Source organism: Chaetomium fimeti (assembly GCF_033439085.1).
Source record: "Chaetomium fimeti strain CBS 168.71 chromosome Unknown B0H64scaffold_10, whole genome shotgun sequence".
Lineage (NCBI taxonomy): Eukaryota > Fungi > Ascomycota > Sordariomycetes > Sordariales > Chaetomiaceae > Chaetomium > Chaetomium fimeti.
In genome coordinates, this window is record NW_026944338.1 from 836,578 (window position 1) to 861,396 (window position 24,819).

Here is a 24,819-nt window from a genome sequence, read left to right on the forward strand (position 1 = left end):
CTAGCTATTATATATAGTAATTAATTTAATATATACTCTTATTATATAGTAGATAGCCTATATAAAATAGATATCCTTATTTTAAATAGTAACCTACTTACTATAGATATATATAAGGTTTATTACTAGATACTATTAGTAGGTAATTATATAAATAATTATATTAATATACCTATAAATAGATTAATAAGGTATACCTCTACTACCTCCTATAGTATATAGATAGCTGTTAACTAGAAGTATAAACTAGTTTTAAAGTCTATATTAACTTTATAAACAACCCTTTCGAATAGCCTATAGGGTATCAATAGGTTATAAGTCTTCTAGTATTATCGAATTTCTTATAGTATAGCAGCTAAAATTATTAATATTAGAGGTTTATTAAGAGATTAAAATAATTATAACTTACTCTTTAGAGATATCCTTCTTCTAGTAGGAGGATTAGCTGTAGTTATAGCTATAGAAGTATTGTGACGAACCTGTCTCTGGACCCGTCCTGTTAGGGTTCAGTATCGGTCGAAGGTATTCTCTCAAGGGTGCTTAGGTTCGGTGCAGCCAAAGGGTGCACAACAAAGACTTGTCTCAACAGTAGGCTCTCGAGCTTGTAGCGAACTGTAGTTGTGATTGCTAACTGGAGAACTCCCAGAGCTCTCCAGAACGAGTGACTATATACTATCTAGGTCCGTAGGTACCTTCGTACCTATGCCTCCTGGATCGTCTTATCCTCAAGACGATCCATCCTGGATCGTCTTATCTATTCCACGATCCCATGGATCGTGAATTCTCCCACACGATCCGCTTCTTATTGGCTGACGCTCCCATCCTTGACGATTGGCTCGGGGCGTCCCGCGCCCCGCTTCCGTGCGTCTGGCACAGTGATCATGACACGATGCCCCTCCTCCGTGCCTTTCGACCCGAAAGGCCCCAACAACCTTTCTGCTTAAGTAGCGCCAGTCAGCCCATCCCTGATGTGCGTGGTTCCCTGTCCTTCTTTCTGTCCTCGCCTTACTGCCGCGATGATGCTGACAAGATGTCGAACCGCGTAAGCAAAACGAAACCCAAACCCTCTACGCCTCATCCCAAAACTATTAAACGTGACGAGTTGCTAGCGCGTATCTTGCGCCTAGGAGTCATTATGCACAAGCCTTGTTCTCGGTGCGAGGAGTTCGGTATTGAGTGCAAGGTGTCCTCCGACGATTCTTTTTCTTGTTACGAATGCACTCGTCGACACGAACCGTTTTGTGATGCCTTGGGTGTAACAGCCCAAATGTTTCAGCGTATCGTGGCTCAACATGATCAAGTTGAGTCGGATCTGGAGCAGGCGGAGGCTCTGGCGGAGGCAGCCAACGCCAAAGTGCGTCGTCTCCGAAATCTGAAAAGAACGTGGCTGGTGAAGATGCAGCGCGCCATTGCTCGGGGGCTCGATTCCATCGAGGAGCTGGAGAAACTGGAGCGCAAGGAGGCGGAGGAGGCGGCGGCAAAAGCAGCTGCCGGTCCCCCGTCGGCAGACCCTTCTTCCGTCGGGCTCCCTCACGACCCTGCGTGGCTTTCAAGGTTCGTTTTTCTTGTTCCCCCCCGTTGTTGGTTGCTGACGATTGACTTAGTTCCTCTGGCGACCCTTCCTCCGGGTTCGATTGGTCCTTGGGTGACCCTCTTGCTGGGGTCGACCTGTCCGTGGGGTTCCCGTTGGTCGATCCGGGTTCCTCTGGTGGAACTCCTGAAGTTTCTCGGGGCAGTTGAGATTGGTAGCTGGTTGCCATGAATTGTCTTCTGGGCCGAAGTCCAGCCATTTGACCAAATACTCCAACCGTCCTTTCGTGATGCGTGAATCTAGGACTTCCTCAACGTCCCACTCTTCCTCTTCGTCTTCTGCCTCGGCGTCCTTGTCGAGTCGTGCGCCCTTGGGCGCTGGTTCCAGAAGTGAGATGTGGAAAACGTTGGTCCGTAGTCGCATTGTCGAGGGTAACGCGAGAGCGTAATTGTTCTCCGAAATCTTTTTGTCGATCTTGAACGGTCCGACTTTGCGAAAGTCGAGCTTCCTGCTTGGTCGCTTCGTGCGAAGATTTCGAGAAATGAGGTAGACTTTGCCCCCCTCCTCTAGGCGAGGTCCCTCGAGCCTGTTTCTGTCGTAGAACTTCTTCATCCGTGTTCGTACGAATTCGAGTTCTTCCTTGAGCATCGCGTGCAGCGAGCTCATTTTGTCGGCTTTGACTGCCGCTCTGGGCACCGAAACTTCGGGCCCTTGTCGCAAATCTGCTTCGTAGCCGAAATTCGCGAAGAATGGTGTGACCCTGGTGGTCTCCGTGACGGTGGTGTTGTAGGCGAGTTGCGCTGTCGGCAGCAGCTCGACCCAGTCATCCTGCTGGAAATTGACGTACAACCGTAGGTATTGTTCGACGACCTGGTTGAGTCGTTCCGTCTGTCCGTCCGTCTGTGGGTGGTAAGCGGTTGAGAGCTTACTTTTCGTACCCAGTCTCGTCATCAGAGCCTGCCAAAACTTTGATGCGAACTTGGTGTCTCTGTCCGTGATCCATTCCTCCGGCCAGCCGTGGACCGAGGTGATGTTGCGGTAGATCACGTCTGCGAGTTGTTCTGCTGACCATGTCTCCTTGTAAGGGAGGAAGTAACTCCACTTGGTGAGTCTGTCCACCATCGTGAGGATGCTGTCGTATTCTACTCCCGTTACTGAGTCCTTGGAGGCTGGTAGTTTGGTGATGAAGTCCATCGTCACCGAACTCCATGGTCGTTCTGCAACTGGCAATGGCTGTAGTAGCCCGTACGGCTTGTGTCGTCCTGGCTTGCTCCGCTTGCAGAGGTCGCATTCCGCTCGGACCCCTTCTGCCGTCTGCTTGATTCCTGGGAAGTCGTAGTTCTGCTTGACTTTCGCAATTGTCTTGCTGATTCCCATGTGTCCTCCGAGTCTCGACTCGTGGATCTTTCGAATGAGCTCCTTTTGGTCACCCAGCCTGACATAGGCCTTGTCGTGGTACCAGAGTCTCGTTCCTTCAAGTCGCAATCCCGCGATCTTGGATTCTGGCTCTTCTTGCCATGCATCGCGTTCGTCGTCCGCGATGATTCCTTGGAAGTCTTGTTCCAATCTTTGTTCTCTGAAGGCCGCACAGCATTCTACAAACGGTTGCAGAGGCCTGGCTTCGGGATCTTCCGACTGCTGCTGAAGTGCTGCGATCTCGTAGTCTTCAGTCGGTTGGGAAGCGTGCCGTAGCGATCCGTCTGTCTGTTGATGTAGCAATGGTGGTGAGGCTTCAGACGTGTTGTCGTGGTGATCCGCTCTCCTACTCAAGGCATCCGCTCGTGCGTTTTCTGAGCCTTTCTTGTAGTGGATCGTGAAGTTGAATTCGGACAGAAATTCTGCCCACCGAGTTTGTCGTCCGTTCAGCACCTTGGTGGTGGTGAAGTACCGTAAGTTCTTGTGGTCCGTGTACACCTGGACTTCGTGTGTCGTGCCGCTGAGGTATGGTCTCCATTCCTGAAATGCTTCGATGATTGCGAGAAGCTCCTTGTCGTGGATCGGGTAGTTAAGCCTTGGTCCTTCGAGTTTCTTGGAGAAGAACGCAACTGGGTGAAGCTTGCCGTCCTTGTCCCTCTGACCAAGTTGTCCTCCGATCGCGAAGTCCGAAGCATCAGCCTCGACTTCGAAAGGTGTGCTTGGATCAGGCAGCATGAGCACCGGGTCGGCGATGATCGCATCGCGGATCCGCTGGAAAGCCTGCTCGTGCTCCTGCTTCCACTGGAATGTGGCATCCTTTTTGGTAAGTTCGTGCAGAGGTCTCGCGAAGTCGCCAAAATTCTTGATGAACATTCTGACGAAGTTGGCGAATCCGATAAATCCTCTGACCTCCGTGGCGTTCGTCGGTGTCGGCCACGTCTTGACAGCTTCCAGTTTCTCGGGTTCGATCTTGACCCATCCCGGGGAGATTTCGTAACCCAGAAACACTGTTTTCTCGACATGAAACTCGCTCTTGTCCTTGTTGACTGACAATTTGTGCTCGTGCAGTGCGTCCAGCACCTGCCGCACGTGTCTCTTGTGTTCTTCGAGTGTCTTGGAGTAGATGAGAATGTCATCCAAGTAACAGACTGCAAATTTATCGAGGCAATGTCGAATTGCGTGGTCGATAGCGGCTTGAAATGTCGCTGGTGCGTTGGTCAACCCGAACGGCATGACGAGGTACTCGTAGTGCCCGTAGGGTGTCCGAAAAGCCGTCTTCCATTCGTCTCCTTCCTTGATGCGGATGTGGGCGTACGCTGTTGGAAGGTCGAGTCGTGTGAAGTGTTGTGCTCCTGACAGCTGATCTCGAAGCCTCGAAATCAGTGGCAGCGGGTATCGGTTCTTCACCGTCTCGTTGTTCAACTGTCGGTAGTCCACACACATCCTGAGTTTCCCATCCTTCTTTGGAACGAAGAGGACTGGGTAGCCTGCTGGAGATGTCGATGGTCTGATGTGTCCTATCTCGAGGTTCTTTTCGAGATAGCTCCTCAACTCTGCATCTTGCTTCTCGTTGGTGTGGTACACCTTGAAAAACTTCAACTGGGCTCCTTCCTTGAGTCTGATCTCGTGATCCCAAGGTCCGTGGTCTGGTAGCCCTGCAAGATGTTTTGCCGTGAACGCCGGGTGCCCCTTGTAGTCGTCTGGGATCTGTCCCGTTTTCGCGTTCTTCGCCGTACCTTCGTAGTATGCGAACTTGCTGTTCCCGGGCTCGATGCTTGCTGCTTCGAGTCCCCTGACTTCTTCAGCTGCCAGCTCGATGCTTGCCGCTTCGAGCTGATTGACCCATTGTTCGTGTTTGAGCATTCCGTGCTCGTCGACTGAGACGACGGCAATGGTTCGTTCCTCCCGTGTCTGCTTCTTTCGTCGTGTGCCGCTTCTTCCGGATTTCAGAGTGCGTTCTTCTGCACTGGCTGCTTCCTGCGGTGGGCCCGTAGAGGGGGTTCGTTCTGACCCGCTGCTCTCCCGTGGCTCCTGTTCTGCGCGTTCTCCCATCGAGTTGGTCGGATGCTCTCGCTGTTCCCGCGGTCGCAGATGGCCATCTCCCTTCCAACTGATGTCTGGGTCGTAATCCTCATGCCATGGGCGTCCGAGAATCATATCTTTCTCTGGTCCCATGTTCACGATGTCGAATACCACTTGGGTGGTTTTTCCTTCCACCTCGATGTCGAGTGGTTCTGTTTCTCGTCGTACCCATTGTGTGTCGAATGGTCCCTTGACGACGTGTGGTTGCTTCTTGATCCTCCATGGGATTCTGAGTTGATTCACAAATGCGGGCGAGATGAGATCCATCTGCGCTCCTCCATCCACTAACGCGAGGGCTTCGATCTTCCCCCATCGCGCTGTGATCCAGAGCCTGTTGTCTGGCTTGGTGCTTCGTACAGCAGCTACTTCGTGTTCGTCTGCTGGGAGGTCGTTGTAAGGCTTCTGCTTGCGCCAGTTCTTCCTGTACTGCGCAGCCTGTCTCCGTTGTTGTGGAGTTAGAGATTTCCGGGCCCCTCGGAGGGCCCTGAGCCGTTTCCCAAGCTCGCGTAGTACTTCAAGGCGTCCCTGTCCGCACCTTGGCTTGCGGCATCAATCGTCTGGTGTTCTTGGAGCCATTGGGCCGCCCATGTCTCAACTGGGCGTCTCTCGTTCCTTCGGAACGCTCTTGTCCTCTGGTGTGGCTTCCTCTGGGATTGCTGTTCCATGTATCCCCAGATTTTCTCGTCGGCGTGTGATAGGCAGTCTGCACTTCGGCATTCGTCGACTCCTACGCCTGTCATACAGCGTCGGGGCCAGGCTGCCTTGGGCTTGACCCTTAGCCTGCCCTCGTGAGTGCGTTGGGTGTCCCACAACATGCTTGCGGGAGCGTCGCCGCTGTCGTATACCCATCTGATGGGCAGGGGTTGCATTCCCTTTTCTTCTCTTGTGGGCCAGAAACTGTTGCGAAATTTGTCCTGGAAGTGGTACCGACATTCGTGCGCGATGCACTGGAACCAGGGCAGGTAGATGTGACTTTCTTTTCGTGGGTCCACCCGCTCGTGGTCTTCTGGTAACAACTGGAATCCCTCCGTGTTGTTCTCGCCCCGAAAACCCCACCATTCAAGGTCGGAGGTTTGTCGTCCGGCGCGCACGATGTGCTGATGTCGCGTCCAGTATTCTTCCCAGCTCTGCTGTTTTCTTCCTTTCGCCGCATTCTGTTCCTGTGCGTAGTCGAAAAGTTGCTCGGGGTATCGTACTCCGTTTTCGTATCCTTCCGCCTCTTCGGTGGGTCCATCCCACGGTGTGTGGTGCGGAAGTGCCTGGCGGATGTCGTCCTGCAAGGCCTGTGCCTCTCTTAATGTCTTTTCGACGTGATCCCCGGCCCTGTTGTTGGCCTTGGTGATCTCTTGGACTCGTTCTCTGGCGAAATCGAGTTCCGCGCAAAGTTGTCCGTACTGGTCGTTCCTTCTTTGGAGAAGTTGCTCGAGTTCTTCTTTCTCTCTTGACAACTCCTCGATCCTTTGCCGTTGGCTTAGGACCTTCTGTTGCAGAAAAATGAGGTTCGGGCTGACTCCTCCTTCACCCTCGTGGGTTCGCCATTGCCCGTCCTCTTGCTGAACCAGGGTGATGCCCCAGTCCTCAGCGACTTGTCGGATGTACCGCGGGGGAGCCAGTTCTCCCTCGTCATCCGTTTCGATGAAAGCATGGTGGGCGGTGTCGTTTCCCTCCTGGTGGTTGCTGCTCATCAAGTCTTCTTGATCCGAGTCGGTGAGTTCATCGTCCTGCTCGATGACTCGGTCAATGTCGATTTCGAGGTCGTCCTGCGTGTAGCTGGCGGCTGCGACCTCCAGAAACCGGGTTCTTCTTCCGACCGTGTCTTGGTCGATGGTGGCAGCTTCCTTCCCTGGAACCGGTCTCCACTCTTTCTTGCTGCGGCAGTCACGTTTGAAGTGACCCTTCCTCCCGCAGTTGTAACAGGTGATGCCTGATTTGTCCTTGGCACCATCTCTCTTTCCTGCCCACTGTGCCTGGGCAGCGCTGACGTCCATGGGTCCCGAGTGCGTGCCGTATGACGTGCTCTGGTGCTGGCGTTTCTTTTTGTCGTTGGGCTTGTGGTAGCCTGCGGATCGCTGAACCTCGCTGCCCTTCTTCTGTTGTTTGCGGGCGAACTGTCGGTCGTCAATCTTGACAGCCATGGCGATGTACTCGTCGAGCGTGTCAGGTCGGCTCTCCTTGTAGAGCTCGTCCTTGACCTCCTCCTTCAGCCCTCCGTAGAACAGGTGCATCAGCCCCTCGTCGTCTATCTCTGCCTTCATGGAGTCTTGTCGGAAAATCGTGGCGTAGGCGGTGGTTGACCTAGTCTGCTTCAGCCGTCCTAGCCGTTCCTGGGCGTGTAACTTCTCGTCCTTGTCGCCGAACACCTTCTGAATCTCACTCTCGAACTCGGAGTAGTTCTCGAAGACCTTTTTGGTGAAGGGTTTGTGGATTGCTCCGCCGAGGAAATCACTCAGTGTTCCCGTGAACCACTTGAGGGCCTTGTCCTTGAGTCGGGTGGCGGCGTATCTGGTCTTGGATTCCTCAGTGGCGAACTGGTGCGAGTTGTGGTCGAGATAGTTCCGCATCTCCGTGATCCAACCTGGCAAGGCTTCCTGGTCGCCCCCGTATTTCTCGGGTTGCTCCAATTTGACCTTCGTCTTGGCCGGGTCCTTGGTGTGGACCTCGGTCGCCGCAAGTCGGGCTGCCAATGCCGCGTTGCTGGCCTTGGTCTTCGCAAGCTCTTCTTCAGTTTCATCGAGTCGTTCGGTGACTCTCTGAAGCGCGGCCGTGATCTGGCCCGGCGTCGGTTGAGTTGCCATGTCGTTTTACCTTCGAGCCTGAACTGTAACAGATCAAAGGGAGTTAGCAACGTGTGACGAACCTGTCTCTGGACCCGTCCTGTTAGGGTTCAGTATCGGTCGAAGGTATTCTCTCAAGGGTGCTTAGGTTCGGTGCAGCCAAAGGGTGCACAACAAAGACTTGTCTCAACAGTAGGCTCTCGAGCTTGTAGCGAACTGTAGTTGTGATTGCTAACTGGAGAACTCCCAGAGCTCTCCAGAACGAGTGACTATATACTATCTAAGTCTTGAGGTATCTCCGTACCTTGCTCTGTATGCTCCGTGCCAGAGCACCCAGAGCGTCGTGCTCTCCCTGCTCTGTGCCAGAGCACCCAGAGCGTAGCGTGCTCTGTCGTGCCAAGAGCAGAGCACCCAGCTGGCCGCCGGTGATTGGCTCGGGGCGGCCCGCGCCCCGTGGTGGCATGTCTCCAGCACGCCCCTCGTTGGCTGTTCGTGACAGTCAGGCAATCCCAAAACCACGACGGAACTCAGGAAGAAACCAGAATATACGAAGACGTGTTGGTCAATCCCGACGGCAGCTTTTTCCTGTTCTCGGACAGGCCGCCAGAGGACGTATTCAATTTCGGCCTACCAATCGGACCCCGCGAATCCTTTATGCAGGTCCAAGAGGTCCGTCTCACCGCGCCGTCGGAACGGTCCATCACCCAAGACAGAGAAGACGGCCTTTGCATCTACTGCCAACTGCTCTTGCTCCCGGACGCACCCGAGTATACCACGCACCAGCCGTGCATGGGGTTGCTGATCCGGAACTGGGACCGCTGTGTGCTCTGTAGGTTGATTAACGTTAGCATCGGACGTGCAAATCCGGCTTGGAAAGCACAATATGAGGCTGGGCTGGCAGATCTGTCGAGTCCGGATACGCGTATCTGGGCCCAGAACAAGAAGTTTGACAAGTATTCCCTTATAGTGGCGACTCTGGGTGGCCACTCGTCCAAGGAGGTTCGAGGGACGCCAATTGTGTGGACTACGAGTAACAAACTAGGTACGACTCCCTTTCCTATTCCTCGGATGAGAGAACCATTGACTTACACTGTAATGTACGAAATAGGAACTTTGAGCCGTCGCCTGATATGGGAGGCCTACTACTCCTCTGAGCAGCACGAAGCAAGTGCGCGGCTCAACGTAATCAAAGACTGGCTGCGCGAATGCCAATCCAAACACACCACTTGCAATCAACTGGCAAGTCAAGGTAGCCGACCACTCCCCACCCGCGTGCTCAGGATCACCCCGCAGAACGCAACTATACCCTTCACCATCCAGCTGCACGAGCCGGACGGCGAGAGTGCACCATACATCGCCCTAAGCCACTGTTGGGGAAAGTCAGGCCCTCTGAGGACGATAAAGTCGAATATCGAACAGCACAAACAAGCAATCGTGTTTGAAGCTCTGCCATTGTCTTATAGAGACGTCGTGGTAAAGGCGTGGTACCTCGGCTTCCAATATCTCTGGATAGACTCCCTCTGCATCATACAGGATGACAACGACGACTGGGAAGCCGAGGCGGCGCGGATGGCCGCCGTCTACTCCAACGCGACACTCACCTTTGCGGCCACCGAGGCCGCAGACCCGTCCGAGGGTTGCTGTCCCCGCTACAGCAGAGCCTTTCCGATACCTCTAGAAGGCGACGACAAAGCCCTCGTCCGTTTCCAGGACAACCTAAACCTAAACGGCGGAGACGCCGCGCTCAACACCCGAGGCTGGGCCTTCCAGGAAGCCGCCCTATCCAGGCGCATGGTCTGTTTTGACAACGACCAGCTGCTGTGGAAGTGCACCAGCAGGCACGAGTCCGAGGACGGCCTGCGGGTCGTCTCCGAGGCCACCCCAAACACGGGCGACTGGAATGTCTGGGCCTGTCTTGCGCAACTGGGCAGCGGCAAACCGAGTTACGTTTTTTGGTACAAGATGATGGAAGACTACTCCGGCCGGAAGTTCACTTTCGAGAAGGACAAGCTCCCGGCGCTGGCGGGTATTGTGGAGGTCTTCGAGGACCACGTCGACGACGCGCCACTCGTGGGTCTCTGGCACGGAGACATTCTGGACGGGCTCCTCTGGCGTGCCCACGAGCCTGGAGAGCGAGTCTCTTTCTCGGGCGTGGTGCCTTCTTGGTCGTGGACCTCGGTTAGCGGCCGGGTCTCCTGGGGAGGCTCATTGATTAGTATCCTGCCAGAGGGCCAGTTGAAAGTCATCTCGGTGGGGGTTGACTGGGCTGGGCGCCCGATGACTTCTCCGATCTCAGGGGCGGCCCTAGAGGTCCATGGGCGCCTAAAGAAGGCAAAGGTCGTCAGGAGCGCCAACCTCGTGTACCTGCACGAGATCGACGAGTCCTCCTCTGAGTCTTCGGAGCTGCGAACATCTGAAAATGGACAAGAGGAAACACTCTCTAGACCAGAGATTCTGGGATATTGTCACTTGGATGTGGTCAATCCCGTGGGTCCCCACATTTGGTGTCTCGAGGTGTATCAGGGCCTCCAACGACCAGGGCCGGAGTGTCCACGGAATCTCGCTCACCGAGTGCTTCTTCTGGAACCTGTGAATGAAGTCAAGAGTGAATTCAGCCGAGTGGGAGTAGGTTGCTTGTGGCGGAACTCGTACCGACAGGACGACGGGGTTATGGGCAGTGCGGTAAAGGAGACATTTCTGGGGGTCCCCCGACGCACGGTTACAATTTTATAAGCCTCGGGGGTTCAATTTGAGTCGATCTTATCGAGGTGAGACTATCATAGCTGCGTAGCGGGGGTACGGGCCAATGCCATACTGCTTGAAACGAAGCTTCAATGTGTTGAAACCGCCATGGACCAGGGGAGATGTTATTTCTGCTCCTATTAGCGGTGTTGTGTGTTCACTAGAAGACGGTGGAATGCCATCGATAAACCTTGGCTAGATTAACCTAAACATGATAGGCAGAGTGTTGGGAAAAGTGGTAAGGGATCTGATTACTGCTTGGGCCCAAGCCATCACTAACGGAAACGAGTTTTCACTCCTCGTAACCTGTGGGGGTGGGCGCGGTTACTGAGCAGCCTTGCGCCCTACTCGGCAGGCGGAAGAGCCGAGAAGGAACATCCGTTACCGCTTCCTCCTTGCGAAGATCCAGAGTTACACGCCTTTGAATACTTAGGCCCTTTGATGGCGGTGATGTGAGCCTTTCCCCGCGGGTGCTTGGGGCACGAGTATAGACTAGACTGTATAGGTTATGGTGTGGAAGATGGATGGGGGAGGACGGGATGCTGCGAAAGGTGCCATCACACAGCGGCGAGTGCTCATCCCGGCTCACCCCATTGAAGGGTGAGCCGGAGCCATGCGCGCAAGAGTGAGATATTCCGTCGAAACAATAGGAAGAGTGATGATTTGCAAAGCCCTGACGTTTAGCTCCTAGCAACGTTGCGAACAGTCGTGGACATGTAACGATAAAACCGAAGAGGAAGAACATCACTCGCATTCAACGAAGGACTGAAACCCATGGGCCATCTGTTGAACCCCAACATCAAAACAGCCAATAGCATTAGGCGCCCTCGTTCAACTTTGCTGGGACGCTGGGTATCCTCACCTCGGTACTTATCCCGCTTCTGTAAGCGGCAAGCCAGCGAGGTAGTATTCGCTAAACCATGTCGCAGCCATCAACCGGGCTTGTTTCGAGTCCCTCGGTCGATCTTGTATCTTATTCGAGCGCCTGGGTAAAACGAGATCGCACGTCCCATTCCCTCACGCTTCAAGACTCGGACATCCAGTGGCCCCTCCGCTGATCGCCCGAACAACAAACATCCTCCAATGGTCAACTTCGTCGATGTTGGTTCTCGAGATTAAATCATCATGGCCCGGATGTCTCGAGAGACCCAAGCGTTCAACGCAACACTAGAATCCAAGAAGGACGTGGATGGTATTCCGGGAATGACAAAGTCGGCAAGTGAAGATGGTACCCAAGCAGGCTGGGAACGATCGGTCGACCGAGTATAAATTGGTCCTCTTAACCCAGCCTTGAAAAAAACCGTTCCACCAGATCCTAGCCATCACATCACTCAGCCCCAACCCTCTCTCTCGATACCCCGGCCGATCAGCTCACTATGCACTTGTCTCTTGCCTACGGGGCGCTCGCCCTGCTCCCGCAGCTTTCACATGCCCACTTCCTCTTCCCGCATCTGATGCTCAATGGCGTCAAGACGGAGGCCTATGAATACGTCCGCGAGCATGACAACGGCTTCCAGCCCTCTTTCACGCCGGAGATCCTCAGCAGTGATGATTTCCGCTGCAACAAGGGCTCGTGGAACCACCGCTCCCAGCCCAAGACGGCCAAGGTGACTGCCGGAAAAGACTCGGTTGGATTCCACCTCCATCTCGACTTTGGCATCTACCACCCAGGCCCGGTCACGGCAAGTCCACCCCCTCAAGCCCCTTCCCCTACTCCAGCTAACCATGTTATCGAACAGATCTACCTGTCCAAGGCGCCCGGGGACGTGCGTGACTACGACGGCTCCGGCGACTGGTTCAAGGTGTACCAACTGGGCACCATGATGCCGTGGAACGGCACCGACCAGGGCTGGTTGACGCGGGACCTGAAGCAGTTCGAGTTCAAGCTCCCCAGCGAGATCCCCGCCGGCCAGTACCTGATGCGCATCGAGCAAATGAGCATCCACCAGCCCTACCGCCAGAAGGAGATGTACTTCCAGGTGAGTCCCGGACAGATCCGAGTCTTCTGTTCTTTGTTTGTTCACTTACTGACACACTGGGCTCGCTTCTAGTGCGCCCACCTCGACATTGCCAGCGACTACAACGGCAAGACGCCGGGACCCACCATCAAGTTCCCTGGTGGTTACCAGCCCAACGATCCTGCGATTCAGCTCGACAGCTGGGCTCAGCCGCCCCCCGACTTTGCTCCCATGCCTGGCCCGGAGCAATGGCCTAACTAAGGGGTGTGGCTTGATGGTCGTGCTGCTAGTGTGTCAAGGGAACATGGGGTGGATATGTGGAGATAAATGAGATGACAGTAGGGATAACATGGCCAACATGACAGGTACCTTTACGTGGATAGCTACTCTACGTATCCAATCATTAGTGTTCGATGGTTCGTTTTACATCTTTCCCTGGGATTATCGAAGTGTTCCCAAACATCAGACGCTTGTAGAAGTGCGGCATCGGCATTCGAGGCCGCATAATTCATCATGACTGAGAAGACACCATCAACATACCTAGGTACCATGACGTCCTTGCCACCCCCGTCCCCCAACCCCCTACCACAACCCCCCATCTACGGCGCCGGGCTATACAACTGCTCCCCATTCTTCTCAAACCCCCTCACCACACCCTGACCCTCGCTCCCCACCAACCACCCCGCAAAATCCTTAGCCATCTCGGGGTTCGGCGCCCTGGCGCCTACCAGCAGGTGCGCCGGGTTGAGCAGCGGGTCCTCGGCGTCGTCGGTCGCGGCCTTGAAGATGGTCGTCTCGCTCGTCAGGTTGGCCGGCAGCGAGAGGAAGGTGCCCCGGTCCGTGAGCGTGTACTCGTCCAGCAGGATGGCGGCGGTTAAGGCTTGGATCGGGAAGGTGATGAATTGGTGGTACCAGGTCGAGTAGGCTGTTGACCAGGGGACCTGGGGGGGGGTGTTAGTGTTTGGGGTGGGGTAGGAGAAAGGGGGGGGGCGTACCTGGCCGATGCTAATCCAGAGGTCGGACTCTTTGATGTTGGTCGCGGATTTGTCGTAGCGGCTTAAGAACCGCACCGACGGGGTTGTGTTGGCGGCCTCGGCAGCCTCGTGCAAGTCGGAGAAGATGGTGTAGATGTCGGAGTCACCCGAGATGTTGGCAGGGTTGGAGGGGGGACCGACGATAAGGAAATGGTCTCGCCAGGCGTAGTAGTCAGGGGCTAATGCGATGCCCTGCTCGATAGCTATCCTTTCCGCTGCTGTGCTGTACGTGATGCCGATGTCGATCAGGCCATCCTTGAGGTAGTTGATGCTGTATGTTGTATCACTTTGATACCAGGCAACCCTGAAGGGGTCTGACCCGTTCGAGACCTTGTCCTCGATGAAGGCATCTGCGAGAGCTATTCCCCAGGCTTGAGTTAAGACCTGTCCTCGAGGGCCGCCCTTGGATTGACTAGATACCTTTGATCAGCCCGCTCTGCCCAGCGCCCCCGTTGCCGATACTGAGGAGAATGGACGAGCCGTTGCCATAGCTAGCGTCATAAACTTCCGCTGGGGTTTGGGCTGCGCAGAGGAACGGCAGCGTTGCAGTGGCGAGGAACCGAAGTGAGACCATCGTGAACTTCTGCAGAAATAGGGATTAAGGGATTATGTTTGACAAGATCTGAGTGCCGTGTCTCTGACACCTGCGAAAGGCGTCGAATTTATGATCCATCACGCAACGATGGTATGCAATGCCCTCGACCGAAAACGACTTAGAGAGAAATAAGCTTCAAGTTTGTCTGGTCTCATGTACGCCACGACATCAATCATTCTTCTTCTCATGCACCAACTAGTCCGTTTTTCATACCCCGGACCAATGCGGACTTATCAGGAAGATTCTCATCACATCCAAGAAAGGGATGGTCTGTGTAGAGCTGAAAACTCCAACGGCTTACGTGGGCCTGGTCGAACAGATTCGGCTGTGCCCACGTCGTCAACGATCAACGGAGGCTTTCCGGCATGCCTGCAATTGGTCCAAGGTCTGCCCGGGAGCAGGGGACAATCCGTCCCCCTCTTCCCAAAACACGTATGGATGAGGCATGTTCCGTGAGGGAATCGGCGGGGTATTCATCGACCTGTCTCCTCACTCTGCTCCATTCCCGGGATTTCCATCCTCCAGAAACTTGAAAAAGGTGAGCCTGTTCCCGTCCGTATCTTTGATTGTAAACTGCCGGTATCCCCACTCCTTATCTGCGATGTCCTCTACCATCTCAGCATTCCCGTGCGACTTTAGCTCTTGGTAGAAGTCATCCAGCTCTGCCGTGCCTAACGCGATCCATGCCGACGACTGCGTAACAGCACTGGAGAAGTAGATGTTGGCCGCCGCTTTGTCACCCGCATAGAGCGAACAGAATGTCTGTTTGCCTGACTGATCATCTGTGTGGATGCCGCCAACCGTGAAACCAAGCACTCGTGTGTAGAAGTCGACCGTGGTTTGGATATTGTCAGACCGGAAATGTGGGATGATCTTCCACGCCGACTGGACTTGGTTTTTGTCCGCCATTGTGCTTGTCACTGTCGACGAGTACTGCTGAATGGCCTGCGAGAGGGCAATAACTCGGTTGAGTTAGCGGGCGGGGAGTGTCAAAGGTTGGGGCTGAAGGTTGAAGCAATGAAGCGGCATTTTGGGCAGCTTCATTTTCGAAGACCTTCCCCTCCCGGCCCAACCCCGGCTCAAAAATGAACGAAACTTGCTGGTGGCTAAATCGACCTTTCGAATTGTTATGGATGTGTAGGAAGCGAGAGCACGAGGTTGGCGGGGCTTCTTTATGGCGGGGCCAAGGCTGCTTCGCTTGACCGCCGCAAGTCCACGCCCGGCCTGGGCTTCGATAAGATGGTGCTAGCTCGTGTGCTTCGCAGTAGTATTCCCGGGTTACAAGGCGTAGTTAGATTTCCCGGTTACAAACACGGGCGGGATGTTTGGCCGGGGACGGTACATAAGGTAGTAAAGGAAAACTTCTATTGTCTATATCGAGGAATCGAAATCGAAAAGAAAAGAAAAATCGAGTACTGGGTTTGAAGCAGTTTATTCTGGCTGCCGGATGATGTTGTTCCATTTCTGTGGTCGAGGTTGGTCGACATTCGACATTTGAAGTCCGGCTTTTTATTCCCATGGTGTGCCTGGGAGTCGTTCTCCTCAAAGCGCGTCAGTATTCGAGAATTGACCGGACTCGGAGTGTGAATCATCAAACGCATCCACATTCGATGTTTTGTCGCAGGGTAAGTGGTCCCCGCCTGGCTGGTGGGGTCGAACATTTCAACGCTAAGCCCGACAGGGCCAAGCCAACGGACCTCCCCCTTGTCGCCCACGCAGAGCTGCCATTGCCGCAGTTGCACTTCAGCCATTCAAAGATTCGCAGCAGTCAGTGCTGGGCAACCTCGACTTTTCGAAAAACTTCAGCCACGACCGACGTAATCACCATCCTCTTCCTCTTCGATTTTCCTCCACGAACATCGCCTCCGCCGCGACCTGCTTTATTGGCTCTTGCCCCAGGAGCGCTTTTCTCTTCTTAAGTTTTTGATACCCGTCTCGGCTGCGCTAGCTTCGGTTGATTTTACGAACATCGGTCGCGCCTCCTCGATTCTCAGCCTCCGCTGATCCCCACGTCAACAACGACTTCTTCCTTCCCTTCGATTTTCTAGTCCGCCTTGCCCCGAATCGCGCGCGGAATCAACTTGCGGGATGGCCTCTGTGAGTTTCTGCCCGGTCCCCGCTACACTACCATCCTACCCTTCTGCCAACTCGATATACAAGCGCCCCGATTCATTCTTGTATCGATTTTATCGCATAATAGCCGCGCACCATGTGCTGCGAGTTCGGCACGTGCGACGCTCGAAGTGTTCGCACACAGCTAATGCCAGACCAGCAACCTCGTCCGACCCCTTACAACCAGGGCTACCTGCCCAACGGCGCTAGCGGCCCCGTTCCTGGCGCCACCCCTCTGCTTCCGAACCAAGGCCGTGTTATCCAGAGCGGTCCTATTAGAGTGCTCTGCATTGCCGATGTGCGAGGTGCGAATACCCAGCAGTGCCCAGACTGCGCGACCTCGGTTTGTTGACGATGGATACATAGGCAACCTCCGCTCCCTCAACGACCTCGCCCGCTCGGCTCGTGCGGATTACATCATTCACACCGGCGATTTTGGCTTCTACGATGAGACATCTCTCGACCGCATCGCCGAGAAGTGAGTTGACATGAAAATCTGGCCACGGCCCCTGCTGACTGTTATTGCGACAGGACCCTAAAGCATGTCGCCCAATACTCCCCGCTCATCTCGGAGGCCACGAAGAAGCTCATCGCGCAGGGCGTTCAGGGCCCGGTCAAGTCACGGTTCGACGCAAGCGAACTGCCACTCTCAGAGCTCCCCCAGCTCATCACCGGCGAGCTGAAGCTGGAGGTACCGGTCTACACGGTATGGGGTGCGTGTGAGGATGTGCGGGTGCTGGAGAAGTTTCGGTCCAAGGAGTATAAGGTGCACAACCTCTTCATCATCGACGAGGCTCAGTCCATGTTGCTGGAGGTCGGCGGCGTGAAGCTCCGGCTTCTCGGGCTGGGCGGCGCCGTCGTCATGCACAAGCTTTTCGACAACGGCGAGGGACGGACGACGATCGCTGGCGGCCAGGGCACCATGTGGACAACTCTGCTGCAGATGGGCGAGCTCGTCGACACGGCAAACCGCGTTTACGACCCCACCGAAACCCGCATCTTTATCACACACGCGTCCCCGGCTCGCGAGGGTATCCTGAACCAGTTGTCGGTTACTCTCAAGTCCGATTTCTCCGTGTCGGCTGGCTTGCACTTTAGGTATGGAAGCTCGTACAACGAATTCAGCGTTAACCCTACCCTGGACCATTACCGCGGCAAGCTCGCAGCGTCCAAAGCGTCCTTCAACGATGTGTGGGACACGGTCAAGGGTGAAGTCGAGCCGGCTATCAGCCAGGTCGAGGCCCAACAGACCCTATTAAAGAACGCACTGGCGGTCGTTGAGAAGATGCCTACGACTGCCGCGGGCGGGAACCCATTTGGCGGCGCTGCTGCCGGCCAGTCGGCCGCGGCCCTGGGCCAGGTCGACGAGAGCGCCTTCAAGAACATGTGGAACTTCAACCTCGCGGATGCTGCCTTTGGCTGGCTCGTCCTAGAGATCCAGGACGGCAGAATCGGAACCGAGATGCGCGCCCAGGGATTCAACTTCTCTCACCGTGGAGCCAAGCAGCAACCCGGTGTTCAGCCCGCCCCTATCGCTGCCGGTAGTAGCCCGGTCATCCACACAGGCCCTTCCGCACCACCGGCGGCCAGCCCTGCCGCTCAGCCGAGGGTCGTCGCCCCGGTACCGGCACCCCCCCCGCAAACAAAGCCAGCCACGCCCCAGCCCCCGCCGGCTACTTCCCCGGCGCCTCGGGAAGAGAAGGCGGCACCGGCTTCTTCTAACGGCGCTGCAAACGCACCCGATGCGGCCCCAGCCCCCAAGAATCCGGCCGATAACATTATCGGCCTCTTCGTTATGAATGCCCAGAGCGATGACCAGGTCCGAGACTTGTTCTCCGAGGATGACAAGGCCAAGATCATCAAGATCGACCGCTGGGGTGTTAATAACAAGGTGGCGCAGTTCAAGACGACCGAAGACCGGGATGCTGCCATGGAGCGTCTTCCTGACGACGTTAAAAACCGCGCCCCCGGTCAGGAGGATCGCTCCAAGCCGCTGGTCAAGATCTTTTCTCCCCCCGCCCCCCGTCAATTCTCGCGCGGCGGTGCTGGCAACTGGGGCAGCGGCCGCGGTGGTCGGGATGGTAGCAATCCCCAGAGCGGGTACCGAAGCGCCGGCGGCGGAGGTGCTAGCGACAGCGAAGGTGCCGGGCGTCGCGGTGGACGTGGCGGACGCGGTGGTCGCGGTGGGGAGCGGGGGCGGGGCAGAGGCCCACGGGGTGGTATCAAGAACGAGGGCGCTAGCCCTGCTCCTCCGGCTGACTCTTAGGTGGCTCAGCCTGAGGCCCTGGCAGCGTCCCGCTTGTCGACAGAGGGTTGGTAGCGGCGTGCTCACTCGCCGTCCTCAACCCATGGCAGCCAGCCCACGTCGACGACGGCCGATCATGCAAGGAGGATGAAATCCCACGAACCGACTACGACACGCGACAACCTTGGCTTCCTCCTTCCACCAACACAATCCCATCGACGACACCATTTCACTGTGATGATATTCGGCTCGCCTCTCGGCAGCCAACCTTGTTTCTTTGTTTCTTTTTCTTCTGGAAGGGCGGAACCTGGATGGATTGGGCTCGCTTCTTCTTTGCTTGGCTTCGGAGATAATACACAACAACGGGGGAGGTGGTTCGGAAAAGAAGCAAAAGATCCCTGTGACTCTTGATATTTCTGGAACTGCGCTTGGGGATCGGAAGGTGGGGGAGTTTAGAGATCCGTTGGTCGTTGGTTGGTTGGCTGCCTCTTGAACTGGTTTTTTTTTCACTTGCCCTCGTCCACCCGGGACACCAACTACACTGCAACCACTTTCGCGCCCCGCCAAGGGAGTTAGCGGTAGCATCAGCGAGGCGACATCTTGTGCTTCTGCTGGGATGTAGTTGGTAGTGAATATTCGCTTGCGAGTGCCATCGTTTTGCGTGGGGGGATGGGATGTGGTCTTGTCCCATATTGTGATCTCGACGCCCTCAACAGCATTGTACCAACTACATATATCGTTCTAACATGTGACCCCCAATCGAAACCTTGTGGTAAAGTGGCCAAGGTAGCCCCGAAAGCCGCGTCATTTCAAGGTGTGGTTGTAAATCATCGCTAAATATCCACGCCCCTTCTAATACGACTGAGCGGGATGCCCGGATCTAGTTTATGTTATGGCACACAAGGATCGTACATGTACACACAAGCCTCCGCTATTACACACCGACGCAACAATATGTACGTCAATCAAGCCCGCGGCTTCATCCCCTTGTGAATCGCCGCCACCCCCCCGGTCAAATCCTCGTATCCCTGCCCGGCCACGACGAACCCGGCATCCACAATCATGTCGCGGAACTCGGCCTGGCTCGGGAACCGCTCGATGCTCTCCACCAGGTACTGGTAGCTGTCGCGGTCCGCCGCCACCAGCTGCCCGATCAGCGGGATCGCCCGGAACGACCACTCCTTGTACAGCGCGTTGAACACGGGGAACCGCGAAGCCTTGCTGAACTCCAGGCACGCGAACACCCCGCCGGGTTTTAGGACTCGGTGCGCTTCGCGCAGCGCCGCGGGTATGTTGCTGAAGTTGCGGATCCCGAAGGCCACCGTGTAGAGGTCGACTGATTCCGCTGCGATTCCGCCGGTGGCGGTGGCCGGGTCGAAGAAGGCTTGCTCCTGGTTGCCTTGCGCGTCGTGGGTTGTCGGCTCGACTGCGGACGGGTAGGCGTGCAGGGGGCGTGTCTGGGTGAGGTTCTCGGCGTTGGCTTCGACGAAGGAGAGTGCTGCTTGTTGGGAGGCGGGGAGTTGTCCGGCGCGTTGTTTGCCGACTGTGAGCATCGCCCGGTTGATGTCGGATATCGTCACCCGCACGTCGGTGTTGCCGTTGAGCTCGTGGGCGGTGCGCAGCATCCGGAAGGCGATGTCCCCCGTGCCGCCCGCGATGTCGAGGATGTGCTGCGGCCCGCGCGGGTCGGGGCCGGTGGTGAGGGGGGAGAAGCCGGGGTTGAGGGAGGCGACGAAGTGGTCTCTGTTAAGGGGGGTTTGGTGTGGTTAGTGTGGGTGTGGTGACTGGGGAGGGCGGCGAAGGGGGGCTAAGGGGAGAACGCACTTCCACACTCGGTGCCAGCCAAAGGACATGAGGTCGTTCATGCGGTCGTACGACTCTGCTACGCTGGTAAAGACACCCGCCACGCGCTCCCGCTTCTCGCTTTCTGTTACTGTCTCGAAGCCGAAGTGGGTTGGCCTGGACGGATCGGGGACGGCATAGTCGGGGGAGGTATTCGGTGTCGGGCTATTGGAAAGGAGTGTTGTTGAGAAGGGTCGTGTGGATCGTAATTGTAGCTCGGGATGTGTAAAGGCGCTCCTCCGTACGGGGCGGAGGGCCCTTCTGAGGGCTGTTCGGGCTGCCATGTTGAGCAAGTTCACGGCACCGAGACAGCTCCGGGACCAGATCTGGAAGAATTCGGGATCAGCTCATGCATGCTTGCTTGCCGAAAAATAAATCGGGTCCGCCCGGAGGTGTGGCTGTCTCATGTGGCTTGACACCCGGGAATCCAACGCCCTGTGTGTTTCAGCCCTGTTTGCGGGGTCGAGATGCGCGCCAAGGGGGTGGAATGGATGGTGGGGTTGACGTTCGAGTTTGTTTGTTCCCGCCGTGCCGCCGTCCTTGCACCTCACCAATACCACCGACGTACCGCCTGTTGGGATGCAGTCGCACGTACCTGGCTTACTGGGCCTCGGAGTCACGGGCCTCGCGCGACTTTACCATAGCACGAGTGGCCGTCCGGACGTACTTGATACCGAGCACGCCGAGAAGTGCAGCGATGCTCAAGACGCAGAGCACGGCGATGACAATGCGGCTTTCGTCCGTCATGCTGCTTGAGTAAATTAAAGGTGGGATTTCAGGTTGTGCTGATGGTTAGGTTGGTTGTTTGGATTTGACTGGGGTTGCAATTGTATCTTGTGGGAGGCACACGATAAAGTTGCTGCAGTCGCACAAGCCGGTGACTCGGGTTGCCGGGTGAGGGGTTGCTGGAAACAACACAATCTAACGTACACAGTACATACCTAGGAAAAAGGTCGGCCAAAATCAGATGAATTCGCGCGCTCGCTCGCTATTTGTCTAGAGTTTCCTTCCCGCCCACAAACTCCCCAAGGTCATACTCATCAGGGTATCTCTCTAGCTGGCTCTTTAACTCCTTCATCTGCTGTTGCAGGTCCGGCGTCAGCTCTTCGTACACGTCCTCGAACATGGTCCGGACCGGTGGCTTCTTCTCGCGCTCGGCCTCAGAGAAGGCCTTGAGCACATCCCGCCTAATACTCTCGCGGGCCTCCTTCTCCTTGTGCTCGTCCCAGCACCCCTTCGCCTCCATCCATTTGCGCAGCCTCGCGATCGGGTTGTCCCGCCTCTTCCAGTCCTCCACTTCTACCTTGGCGCGGTAGGCAAACGAATCGTCCGATGTGCTGTGGTGGCTGACGCGGTATGTCATGGCCTCGATCAGAACGGGCCTGCCGCCGTCCTGCAAGGCGATCTCGCGCGCCTTCTTCATCACCTCGCGGACGGCCCAAAAGTCATTACCGTCCACGCGAATCGTCTCAATTCCGTATCCAAGACCGCGGCTGGCGATGCCGTCGCCACGATATTGCTCTAGCGTCGGCGTCGAGATAGCGTACCCGTTATTGCGGCAGACAAAGATGACCGGGCAGGACCGAGTCGCCGCGATGTTCAAGGCAGCATGGAAGTCGCCCTCGCTGGCTGCGCCCTCGCCAAAGTACGCTGCTACCACTCTCGGAGGTATGCTGGGGTCCTGCATCCGCTGAATCTTGAGGGCATAGGCGGCGCCGGAAGCCTGCGGAAGCTGCGTCGCAAGGGGCGAAGAGATGGTGTGCTGGAACAAGGTAGTCAGCATAACATGGACTAATATCCCGTGCCACGCAGGAGTTCGCCTACGATATTCAATTCCCGACTGCCGTAGTGCACCGGCATGTTCCTGCCCTTCCCAGGATCCTTATGGTTCGCAAACAGCTGGTTCATAAAGTCGGCGAGGGTAAACCCGCGCTGCTTAAGACGCCCTGCTCGCGATACTGGCAGAACACGACATCCTCCTTCTCAAGCGCCGACGCAGTCGCCACCGACACGGCCTCCTCACCAGCCGACACCATGTAAAAGCTCAGCCGGCCCTGGCGCTGGGCGTCGAACATGATCAGGTCCATGACGGACACGGTCAGCATGTCGCGGTACAGCTTGACCACCTCCTCGTCGCTGAGGTCGGGCTCGAAGCTCGGGTCGACGGCCACGCCGTTCTGGTCGATCGCCCGGTACGTCGGCAGCGCCGGGTAGCCCGCCGGCTGCTCGAATTGCATGCTGCTGCTAAAGGCCGACTTGACCGCCCCGGGAAAACATGACGTGCTTGGAGTCCGGGCGCTGCGAGATGGAACCGGCATGTCGGCGGGTTGCTGTCGCTGGTAATTGTCGCGTTTGTGGTGAAGACCCGGGGACCCGGTCGATGAGGAGGTGAGTAGCTGTGTGGATTGGGCTAAGGGAGAGAACTGAGTCCCTCCCAGACGCAAGAACGCCCATGAGGGCGGGACAGGCGCATTCTCTTCATTTCTAGACGGCGGGGCAGTGTCAATTGGAGGAAGAGGTTGTCAAATGGAGTGGTAGATGTCAAGATTTCAGTCCATTGCCCTTCAATGGAATGGGAAAAAGGACGTCGTCCCCTCGGGGCGGGAGGAGAGAGGTCAGCTGGCGCTGTTCCGGGATAACGACGTCACTTGTGCGACGGAAACCGTGCATGGTTCGCGGGGTTTGGCGTTCAGGGGTGTATTTGTCTGGGGTGCTCCACGAAACCTTCCCGCGGAGGAGAGCTTGGCATCTGCGGCTCCTTGCTCCCTGCTCACCTGCCTGCAAAGTCAACAAACCCAGGTTCGTCTCATCAAGCACATGGTGGGCAGTTTACTGTGTATTGTGTATTAACCCGTCGGGACATTGGACCTACTGTAGATCGGCCGTGTTTTGTCCAAGACTACACATCTAGTTTTCTCCGGTGGGCCGAACCCCTGGACCGACCACATCTCACCACTCGCAGCCATATTCTAGACTTTGTGTCCTCCCGAAACACCAGTGGCGTGGCTCTGTTGGTTCTTTTGCAAGTACATACCTTGGCGGTCGAAAACCCGGATTGTTCAGTACTAGCGGAATTAACATAAACACACATCAAGGTTATCGTGTCCACTCGTGACCTGGTGCTCGTCCACGAGCGTGGCGATTTTTAGTTCCTGTAGTTGAAAGTCCGAATGCACATCTCAAAATAAAACGTCCTCGCTTCCACATTCATGACAATGTTGAGTGCAATGCCGGCCGGCCAGCCGACACTTGAGCTCCGTCTAAACTAAGCCATCATCGAGTGCCCACAGCACTAACGATAAACGATACACCATAGAGGAGTCCCTGAAGAAGTACCCCGAGCTTATTGAAATCAGACACCCTCACTGCCTGAAGAATTATGAATCTAGGCCAAAACAACGAACTTGCTTGCAAGTACCAGGAACACCGTTCTCAGCCTTTCACAACGACAAGTGGAGATTGCGAAAGGAGCACGACAAGCGGCACGTGTTTGAACCATGGCATGGCCCCAAATTTTTACTCTTCCCAGGCGGTGGGAGTTTTTATTTCGTTTGTCTAAATACCTAAACTAAGTGTACTCAATATCCGGCGCCTTGTACAGCGGCCTTCGCCGTTATGGAGTTAACTGTAAATCAATTTGGCTACTAGGTACGCAACATTCAAGTTTAGCATTTGAGACCCCAAAGACCTCAACAGCCGCCATTACCGCCATAACATGAATCTTAGTATATCTGCCATCTCTTTCTTACTTCAGACACCCCCCGAGAGGCCTGGACTGGGACATTGATGCTCTTCTTCGAACCTTTTCGCGAGGCCGTTGAGTTGCCTGTTTTCCCATTCTCGGGGGCAACGCAAGCATTATCACTTTGGTTCAGCCTCTACCGGGCAGGGATTACCACCATCTGTTAATCTGTCGTCCTCACTCTGCACCCGGTGTATGTTCAGCGTAAGATATCTCTACTGACGACCTACCCAGCAAGGTTCTCCACCTTCGTAATTCTTAGTACCTAGGTTAGGTACTATATATGAATATTAGTAGAGTACCATTGCGGCCCAAACAAGTCCCAAAGAGAACCGGCATAACAAGTTCTATGATTGGAAACTGATCATGTTAGAAGAAGAGCTCTAGACTGGTTTGGAGATGGTTCTAGACAAGAACCCATTAAATCAGCATTGTCACTTTGTGTGCTCTCCGCAAGCTATATTTTGTGTTTTCTTTATGCTGGGCTGAACCTGTAATTGGCAGACATGGGCAGTTAGGTAGTTATGGGCCCGCCTCGCCCTCCCGTCACCTTGAGGGTGATTTGATGGTGGATGATTCGGGTTGGGGGAGGTTGAGCTTATCTCAATCTCGCCCGCGCCGCCCCTCCGGAGCGTATCCACTCAATCCGTGCCACCCATGCCGGTCTCTCTTGGCCGAAGCCGGCACAAGGATCCCGCCGAAACAAGCGCCAACCAGATGCTCTGACATCAGGCGCCTTGTCCAAC

The 24,819-nt window shown here is 55.6% G+C and overlaps 7 protein-coding genes across 7 annotated transcripts; 3 read left to right on the forward strand and 4 right to left on the reverse strand.

Moving 5' to 3' along the window:
• Positions 1-6,949: 6,949 nt before the first annotated feature.
• B0H64DRAFT_420613 (HET domain protein) lies at positions 6,950-10,536 on the forward strand (the record flags this gene model as incomplete). The annotated part of the gene is made up of 4 exons (XM_062805471.1): positions 6,950-6,960; positions 8,307-8,845; positions 8,912-10,428; positions 10,462-10,536. The coding sequence occupies 4 exons, from the start codon at positions 6,950-6,952 to the stop codon at positions 10,534-10,536; spliced, it is 2,142 nt and encodes a 713-aa protein (XP_062654901.1).
• A 998-nt stretch (positions 10,537-11,534) lies between these two features.
• Positions 11,535-12,930, forward strand: B0H64DRAFT_410650 (glycoside hydrolase). Its single transcript, XM_062804797.1, has 3 exons — positions 11,535-12,227; positions 12,285-12,524; positions 12,597-12,930. Exons 1-3 carry the CDS (start codon positions 11,922-11,924, stop codon positions 12,762-12,764), a joined length of 714 nt encoding a protein of 237 aa, XP_062654902.1. The 5' UTR covers positions 11,535-11,921; the 3' UTR covers positions 12,765-12,930.
• Positions 12,931-13,075: 145 nt separating this feature from the next.
• On the reverse strand, positions 13,076-14,327 carry B0H64DRAFT_436212 (uncharacterized protein). Its single transcript, XM_062806180.1, has 3 exons — positions 13,958-14,327; positions 13,499-13,896; positions 13,076-13,444 (listed from the first exon to the last, which is right to left on the reverse strand). Exons 1-3 carry the CDS (start codon positions 14,109-14,111, stop codon positions 13,103-13,105), a joined length of 894 nt encoding a protein of 297 aa, XP_062654903.1. The 5' UTR covers positions 14,112-14,327; the 3' UTR covers positions 13,076-13,102.
• A 270-nt stretch (positions 14,328-14,597) lies between these two features.
• On the reverse strand, positions 14,598-15,268 carry B0H64DRAFT_47737 (Glyoxalase/Bleomycin resistance protein/Dihydroxybiphenyl dioxygenase). Its single transcript, XM_062808199.1, has one exon. The coding sequence runs from the start codon at positions 15,039-15,041 to the stop codon at positions 14,622-14,624; it is 420 nt and encodes a 139-aa protein (XP_062654904.1). The 5' UTR covers positions 15,042-15,268; the 3' UTR covers positions 14,598-14,621.
• Positions 15,269-16,392: 1,124 nt separating this feature from the next.
• On the forward strand, positions 16,393-18,510 carry B0H64DRAFT_331023 (uncharacterized protein; the record flags this gene model as incomplete). Its single annotated transcript, XM_062800974.1, has 3 exons — positions 16,393-16,549; positions 16,611-16,722; positions 16,776-18,510. 3 exons carry the CDS (start codon positions 16,393-16,395, stop codon positions 18,508-18,510), a joined length of 2,004 nt encoding a protein of 667 aa, XP_062654905.1.
• Positions 18,511-19,265: 755 nt separating this feature from the next.
• Positions 19,266-20,716, reverse strand: B0H64DRAFT_410654 (ubiE/COQ5 methyltransferase family-domain-containing protein). Its single transcript, XM_062804798.1, has 2 exons — positions 20,314-20,716; positions 19,266-20,232 (listed from the first exon to the last, which is right to left on the reverse strand). Exons 1-2 carry the CDS (start codon positions 20,613-20,615, stop codon positions 19,455-19,457), a joined length of 1,080 nt encoding a protein of 359 aa, XP_062654906.1. The 5' UTR covers positions 20,616-20,716; the 3' UTR covers positions 19,266-19,454.
• B0H64DRAFT_427356 (thiamine diphosphate-binding protein) lies at positions 20,717-22,568 on the reverse strand (the record flags this gene model as incomplete). Its single annotated transcript, XM_062805779.1, has 4 exons — positions 20,717-21,064; positions 21,369-22,093; positions 22,156-22,263; positions 22,302-22,568. The coding sequence occupies 4 exons, from the start codon at positions 22,566-22,568 to the stop codon at positions 20,932-20,934; spliced, it is 1,233 nt and encodes a 410-aa protein (XP_062654907.1). The 3' UTR covers positions 20,717-20,931.
• Between the last annotated feature and the right edge of the window lie 2,251 nt (positions 22,569-24,819).

Excerpts from the sequence above, each read along its gene's own strand:
- B0H64DRAFT_410654 (XM_062804798.1), bottom strand. The coding sequence starts at position 20,615 with ATGGCAGCCCGAACAGCCCTCAGAAGGGCCCTCCGCCCCGTACGGAGG. Across the intron at positions 20,233-20,313 it reads GGCTGGCACCGAGTGTGGAA|AGACCACTTCGTCGCCTCCC; the intron begins GTGCGTTCTCCC and ends CCCCCTTAACAG.
- B0H64DRAFT_436212 (XM_062806180.1), bottom strand. The coding sequence starts at position 14,111 with ATGGTCTCACTTCGGTTCCTCGCCACTGCAACGCTGCCGTTCCTCTGC. Across the intron at positions 13,897-13,957 it reads GCAGAGCGGGCTGATCAAAG|CTCTCGCAGATGCCTTCATC; the intron begins GTATCTAGTCAA and ends CCTGGGGAATAG. Across the intron at positions 13,445-13,498 it reads TCTGGATTAGCATCGGCCAG|GTCCCCTGGTCAACAGCCTA; the intron begins GTACGCCCCCCC and ends ACCCCCCCCCAG.
- B0H64DRAFT_47737 (XM_062808199.1), bottom strand. The coding sequence starts at position 15,041 with ATGGCGGACAAAAACCAAGTCCAGTCGGCGTGGAAGATCATCCCACAT.
- B0H64DRAFT_410650 (XM_062804797.1), top strand. The coding sequence starts at position 11,922 with ATGCACTTGTCTCTTGCCTACGGGGCGCTCGCCCTGCTCCCGCAGCTT. Across the intron at positions 12,228-12,284 it reads ACCACCCAGGCCCGGTCACG|ATCTACCTGTCCAAGGCGCC; the intron begins GCAAGTCCACCC and ends GTTATCGAACAG. Across the intron at positions 12,525-12,596 it reads AGAAGGAGATGTACTTCCAG|TGCGCCCACCTCGACATTGC; the intron begins GTGAGTCCCGGA and ends GCTCGCTTCTAG.